At 39.6% G+C, this 7258-nt stretch overlaps 1 protein-coding gene across 1 annotated transcript in view; it reads right to left on the bottom strand.

The window, feature by feature from the left end:
- Positions 1 to 4843, bottom strand: part of HERC5 (HECT and RLD domain containing E3 ubiquitin protein ligase 5) — a 46744-nt gene extending 41901 nt beyond the window's left edge. The window contains exons 1-3 of the mRNA XM_049630862.1: positions 4457 to 4843; positions 2365 to 2485; positions 1605 to 1681 (exon numbers count right to left, since the gene is read on the bottom strand). Of these exons, the coding sequence (XP_049486819.1) occupies positions 1605 to 1681; positions 2365 to 2485; positions 4457 to 4739 (481 nt within the window). The 5' untranslated portion in view covers positions 4740 to 4843. The remainder of the gene's footprint in view (positions 1 to 1604; positions 1682 to 2364; positions 2486 to 4456) is intronic.
- Between the last annotated feature and the right edge of the window lie 2415 nt (positions 4844 to 7258).

Raw genomic sequence — 7258 nt, 5'->3', positions numbered from 1 at the left:
AACATTTTATAAATTATTTAAAGTTGGGGCGCCTGGGTGGCTCAGTCGGTTAAGTGTCCAACTTCGGCTCAGGTCATGATCTCATGGTTTGTGAGTTCAAGCCCCGCATCGGGCTCTGTGCTGACAGCTCAGAGCCTGGAACCTGCTTTAGATTCTGTGTCTCCCTCTCTCTCCCCTGCTCACGCTCTGTCTCTCTGTCTCCCAATAATAAATAAACATTAAAAAATTTTTTTTAAATTATTTAAGGGGTGCCTGGGTGGCTCAGTAAATTAAGCGTCCGACTTTGGCTCAGGTCATGATCTCCAGGTTCACAAGTTAGGCCCTGCGTCAGGCTCTGTGCTGACAGCTCAGAGTCTGGAGCCTGCTTTGGATTCTCCCTCCCTCTCTCCTCCTTTCTCCTTGTGCTCGCTCTCTCTCTCCAAAGTAAATAAAAAACATTTAAAAAATTATTAAATTTTTTTTCCTTGGCCCTGAATTCCCATCTATTACCTTCCTGTCATAATTATTCCTCCATGGTCAAGTTTCTTTAGGAAATAATCTATATTCATTGCTTCCATTTCCCACTATTACTGCCTTCCATTCCTTATTTCTGATAAGAAACAAAAAAATAATAAGGGCTGGGGAGAATCCCTGAATTCAAATGGTAATGTGAAAACACATCAGAGGTTTTCAAACTGGCCACAAGAGCAGATCCAAGGGATTCTAAGCTCCTGCCACAGGAGCTAAAAGAGCACTAGAAGGAGGGAAGAACGTTCTCGAAAACGGTGGCCCATGCCTGGTCCTGAGTCCACGATGATTTTGATTATTCAGAATATTTTCACTGTTTCATACTTAAAAAATAAAAACACAAAAGTGTTGGAAAAATCTCTAGGGTCAAGATGGAGCCATTCCTGCCCAAGGTGCCATGTCAGCAAACTGAACTTATATGTTCCTTTAGATGCTCTGCTTGACCAGAACCGCCACATATCCAGTCAGCCAATCCCCAAACACCAAACCAGCTCTGGGATATATGCTTATTTCCTTGTTCCCTGATCTTTCTGAGGAGGGTTAAATATGCAACCCTTCCCAACCAATCATGCCCTATTTCTACACAAGCAGTAGTGTACTGCTTCTAACACTCTATAAAACTCACTCTTGCACAAAATCCCTCCAAAACAGTGCTCCACTGCTTGTGATGCACTATACTCCCAATCCATCGATTGCCTGTCCTTGAACAAAGGGTATCAAATTCTTTACTAAACTGTTTTTGTTTTGTCATTTGACAGAATAAAATGTAGGAATAATAATTATGGAAACCTGAAGATTTTATATGTCCAAAAATTCTCTTATTTTGTATCTCCTTTAAGAACAAGTGCCTTGGGGAATGTGGCTAGCTCAGTCAGTAGAGCATGTGACTCTTTATGGACTCTATCTCAGGGTTGTGAGTTCAAGCCCCAAGTTGGGCCTGAAGTTTACTTAAAAAAAAAAAAAAGAGTTAAGTGCCCTGAATTATATCAAATTCAAAACCATATTTCTGTCTGTTGCAAGGTGACGCATACACATTCTACTAGTTCTACATATATATGCATTTATTTCCTCTAAAAACCAATATTCTAGAAAAGTACCTTTTGAGAGTGCAAGAGAATGATAATCCCCACATGTGATCTGAATTATACTTTTTTCTTGTAAAATGCATTGAAACCTGATGAAAGAAAATATATTTTGTGTCAATCACTGTAATAAAAGTCACAATATCAATGTTAAAATTACTAATTGTATTTAATTGGGATGAAAGTCAAGGAAATATTTAAATTTACTGCTTCACATTCAGTACATCAAAAATTATAAAAAATACTATATGTTTTAAGTGGTGGTTTAAAAAGTAAAATAACATGAATTGTATTATTACATTCAAATGATTTTAAGCCTCTTTTGCAAACAGTTAATTGTATGATACAGGAATAATACAAGATAAAAATAAGTTCTAATTCACACAATCTACTAGGAAAAACTCTCATAAATCATTCCTTGATAATAACATTTTTCTCCTAGGTTGAAAACTTTTATTTCTGGTAATCTAATTTATAGGATTATTATGAGGGTTAAATAATCTAATGAATGTGAAAGTCCAATTTGGGGTGAGGCAGACTAACAATCATGTCTTTCAAATGCCAAAGCAAGACATGTTGCCTATGGGACACAACCTGGCATAGTAATTTACTGATGGAATTCACTGGTCATTTCAGAATTGCTTACTAAGAGCCACTATGAAAAGCAGGGGACAAGGTTCATATAAAGTAACATTTTCCTACAAAAATTATGATTGCCTTTTAATAAAAGAAAAATATTCTTAATATTTCTTAATAAAAGAAAAAAGTTCCCTACCTTGCATGTTCTATGCTATAGTTGTACTCAAATGGTTTTCCATCTGAGGATAGAATCAGCATGTGCTCTGCTCCTTGGTCCACGGAATGTATCTTCGTTTTTTTTCCTAACTTAATGCACTCTGCAGAGCAAATGCAACCAGGAACTATCATCAGTCTGGTTATTAACTCACTATTATTACTGATTTCATTATAACACACTTAAAACACCTGGAAAAACATTTCAGCTGAACAACCTTAGACTTAACATGAACTTCTCTTTAAAGAAAAATTCAAGAAAGAAAAGCAGACAAATTAGCCAAAACTACTGTTTTGATGATGGATTTTTTCAATTTGGGAAAGCACGGATTCATACTTTGTTTTAAATTGAATATAGACTTAATATAACCAATTAAATATTTGCTTTTAGATTCCTGTTTAATAAATTGAGACAGAAAAATTAAATTTAAAGTGACAGAAATGAAAAAGTCTATAAGAAAATATAACAGTATCTGGAAGACATAACTCTTCAGGAGAAAATACATGGTGTATTTTGAGATATACTCTTTCCAAATACAAAGAAATAACAATAATAAAACCCTCCTCACTGCTCAATATAAAAGCCAAGGTCTTGGGGCATTATTTTTAAGGAAGGATACTGTTAAAAGAATTTTTATTGGCATTATTGAATATTTAACTCTTTCTAAAAGTTAAGAGATTTAAAATTATCCACAGTTACCATTTACTCTTATTTCATTTGTTTACAAAAATTAAATGTGGGAACTTGTTTTACTTTTCGGTTCTAATCAAACACAATTTACTCATGTAAGAATCTCAACGCACAAACCACTTCATATTACAAATGATATGAGCAGCAAAACAGTTTGGTAATAAAGGAGAAATGGTTAAACAGACTAACGTTTTTTAGAGATCAGCACTTCAAATCAGTTGAAAAAAAGGTTACTCAAAAAAGGTACTGGGACATCAGACTAGCTATTTGGAGAAACAAATAAATCTAGATTCCCCTATTATCTTAAATCAAAATAATTTTCAAGTGCATCAAAAATTTTGACTTTAAAAATAAAAGCTTAAAATTCCTATAAGGATGAGTACATTAAGAAAACAAAACAAAAAAAAAAAACCTTGAGACTGTGGATAGCGTTGTAACACAAAATCCATAACCCTTCTTAAAAGAAGACTGTAGAAGGAGACTGTAAAATAACACCAACAAAAGTTGGGAAAAACATCACAACGTATAAAATGGACAAAGGGCTATTCTTAATATTCAAATAACTCAAATAAATAAGAAAAAAATTAAGAACTCAAATTTTTAAAAGCTAGTCAAAGGTATGAAAAGGCAATTCAAAAAGAATGCAAATGGCCAATAGAAAAAAAAGATGCTTGACTTCACTCAAGGTAAAAGCAAAACGACTGGTAAAATACCATTTTCTTCACTATTCAGATGGGCAAAAGTTTCTATGTGGCCATTTGCTTTCCTCCACCTAAAAAATCGAAACCACAGTTCCTGACACCTAATCTATAGAGATTACCACCTCGGATAAATGCAACTGAAAGCACTCTTTAAATTGCTTGCATATATAAGATAGTATCGTTGGGAACAAGAGAACTGTATTCTCCAAAGGCACACAAAATCAGAGCCGGTGCGCTCTAAAAAGAAGTGACAACCAAACTGAACAGATACCAGTGCTAAAAGCGGACTAGCTAAGAAGATGCTGCCGGCAAGCGCGCTCGGTCCGCGCGGCCAACGTGTGGAGGGCGAGACCCAGTTCTCAATACCCTCCTCCCCCGCCCTCCCGCAAACTCAGCGCCAACTAGGGACGTGGAGAAGGGAGAGCACAGGGAATCGAACGCACCAAACGCAAAAGCCACCGGGCCCGGCGCATTTCTGCGGCCACCGCGGACCGCTGCGGCGTAGAGCTTTCTAAGCTCTCCTTCCCGTTTAGAGGACGGCACACCCACAATCGGGGAGCTCCGGAGAGAAGCGTCCGTGCCGCCCCGGCCCCGCAGGCACTACACCGGGGTCCCCCGGCCGCCCACCCTCACACCCCCAGCCCGAGGTAGGACGGCCGAGCGGGCATTTCCCTCCTACTCACTCGGCTTCCTGGTGCCGTCGCTCCCCGCCGGCAGCTGGTGGACCTCGACGCCGGCCCCGCCGCGCTCCAACACCACCAGGCGCCCGCGCGTACAGCACATCTGGCGCGTCGCCTCGGTCCTCTGGTGCAGCGCCCCGCGGAGGCCGGCGGCGCTGGGGAAGAGCCAGAGCTGCGTGCCCTGCGGTTCCGCGGAGCGCCCGGGCGCTGTGGTTCGAGGCGCCGGGGCCGGCCCGGGAGCCGAGCGCGCGCCGCCCCGCGCCCCCCTTCGTGGCCCCCGCTCCATCGCCCCTTTCCCGGGCTCCACAGCCGCGCCTCGGCTTTCCAGACCTCGTTGGAAATGGAGCTCCCAAGAAATCGGTTCCCCGCGTCGCGGTGCGCAGCCACAGCTAGCGGACCTCGCCGCGGCGTCGAGGAACTGTAGCCTCCTCTGCTCCGCCGCCGCTCAGTTGCCGGACTAGCCACGTGCTGTTTGGGGGGCGGAGCCGGCAGTTCAGTAGGAAACGAAACCGACGCTCTTGTAAGGGGGCGGAAGAGAAGTGGAAAAGGAAAGGGAAACTCGAAAGCGTCAGAAATGGGTTGGAAGGCAGCCACAGTAAACAGGGTGCTGGCAGGTCACGAGATGGGTGGGCAAGGCTGAGGAGCTGTCCCCGGGCGAGCTTTGGCCACCTGAACTCCTGTACTAAGTGGCTTTGGAAGAAACACTGCAGTTCCACTAGGAGGAGCACTGAACACGGGCAGACTTGCATAATTTCCAGAAACTATGGTAAGGAAAGTCAGCTTGTTAAGCATTCTGTCTCAGGCTCCGCCACACGATCGCGATGAAACTGAAAGAACTGCGCGGTCACTCCCTCCGCCCACGTCGCGGTGCCTGGCAACCAGTGATGTGCTTTCTGTCAGTACGGTTTGCCTTTTCGAGAATTCCTTACAAATGGAGTCAAACTACTGTGCAGTCTTTGTGTCTGCCTTTTTCTCCACTTAGCATAAATAATGCTTTTGAGATCAATCCTGTTGTGTTTCATCAGTAGTTGGTCAGTCAGTAGTGATTGTTGAATGGTATTCCGATATATGGGTATACAACAATTAGTTGTCCATTAGCCGATTAACAGGCACTTCAGTTCTTTTCCAGTTTGGGGCTACAATGAATAGAGGTACTATGACAATGAGCAAGTCTTTGGATAAATGTTTTCTTGTGAGTAAATACCTAAAAATGGAATTGCCATATCGTATGATAAATACATGACTGTGGTGAAAGACACTCCGAAACCTTTCCAAAGTGCTTACCGTTTTGCATATCCTCCAGCAATTTATGGGAGTGCCGGTCCCTCTATACATATCCTTGACGACATTTGGTATTGTCAGTCTTTTAAACTATAGCCGTTGCAGTCTATAGGTGTATCTTTACTGTGGTTTTAATTAACATTTCCCTAATGATTAATGATGTTGAAGCATCTTTTCATATGCTTATTAGTGCTAATCTCTGTCTCTTTGGTGAAGTATCTCTTCACATCTTTTGCTGTTTATTAATTTGAATGGTCATTATCTCAAAGTTCTTTATATATATTGCAGTACTTTATGTTATATATCAAGTCCTTTATTAGATTTGCTTTGAAATGTTTTCTACCAGTCTGTGGCTTGCCTTTTAATTTTATTTAGTGTCTTTTGAAGAGCAAAAAATTTTAATTTCAATGCAATTTATCCATTTTTTTTCTTTTACATAGTTAATGCCTTTTGGGGGAGGGTCTTAGAAAAACTTTGCTTAACCCAAGATTTCGAAGATTTTTTTTACATGTTATCTTCTAGAAATTTTGTAGTTTTAGGTCTTTGTTACATTTCAAATGAAGTATTCTTTATGGTGCGAGGTAAGGATAGAGGTTAATTTCTGTCTTTACATATTTCCAGTTGTTCTAGCTAGCCTTTGCCGGTTGGATTGCCTTAGTGTCTTTGGCAAACCTCTGTTGGCCATGTGTAATTGGATTTATTTCTGGACTTTTTACTGTGTTCCCTTGATCTATATATCTATTTTTACTCTGAGACCACACTGCTTTGATTACTGTAGATTATAATTAAGTTTCAAAATCAGTTCATTGAAATGCTCCAGCATTGGCCTTTCTTTGGTGTTCTTTTGGCTATATTTTATTTTTGTTTGTTTTGGCTATTTTAGGTCTTCCACATTTCCATATGTATTTCCATATATATTTATCATTATCTACAAAACAAACTGGAGGGATTTTGAAATTGCACTAAATTAAATCAGTTTGGGAAGAATTGACATAATTGATATCTCTCCCCAATAATTTAAAGCTTCTTTAATGTCTTTAAGCAATATTGTCTAGTTTTCACTGTATAGTTGAACATATATTGTTATATTTATCCTTAAATATTTTTTATTTTTTGATGATATTGCAAATGATACTTTTTAAAATTTAATTTATGGTTGTTGTGAGTATATAGAAGTAGTTAATTTTTATATTTGACCTGGAATCCTGAGACTTTTCTATATTTACTTAATACTATTGGTGGGTGGTTTGTTTTTTTAGATCCCTTAGGATCTTCTGCAGATGATCATGTAGTCTATAAATAAGATAGTTTTATTCCTTCCTTTCAGATCATTATGCCTTTTTTTTCACTTTGCCCTCTTGTATAGACTAGTGCCTCTAGTACAATGTTGAATAGAAGTGATGAGAGGCATCCTTGCCTTGTTACTAGTTTTATTTTTATTTTTTATTTTTAAAGTGTATTTATTTTGAGTGTGTGCATACGCTCACACAAGTGAGGGGAGGGCAGAGAGACAGGGAAAGGGAG

The sequence above is a fragment of the Panthera uncia genome, chromosome B1 (assembly GCF_023721935.1).
Source record: "Panthera uncia isolate 11264 chromosome B1, Puncia_PCG_1.0, whole genome shotgun sequence".
NCBI classification, from domain to species: Eukaryota; Metazoa; Chordata; class Mammalia; order Carnivora; family Felidae; genus Panthera; species Panthera uncia.
This window is presented reverse-complemented; position numbering and strand designations above follow the sequence as displayed.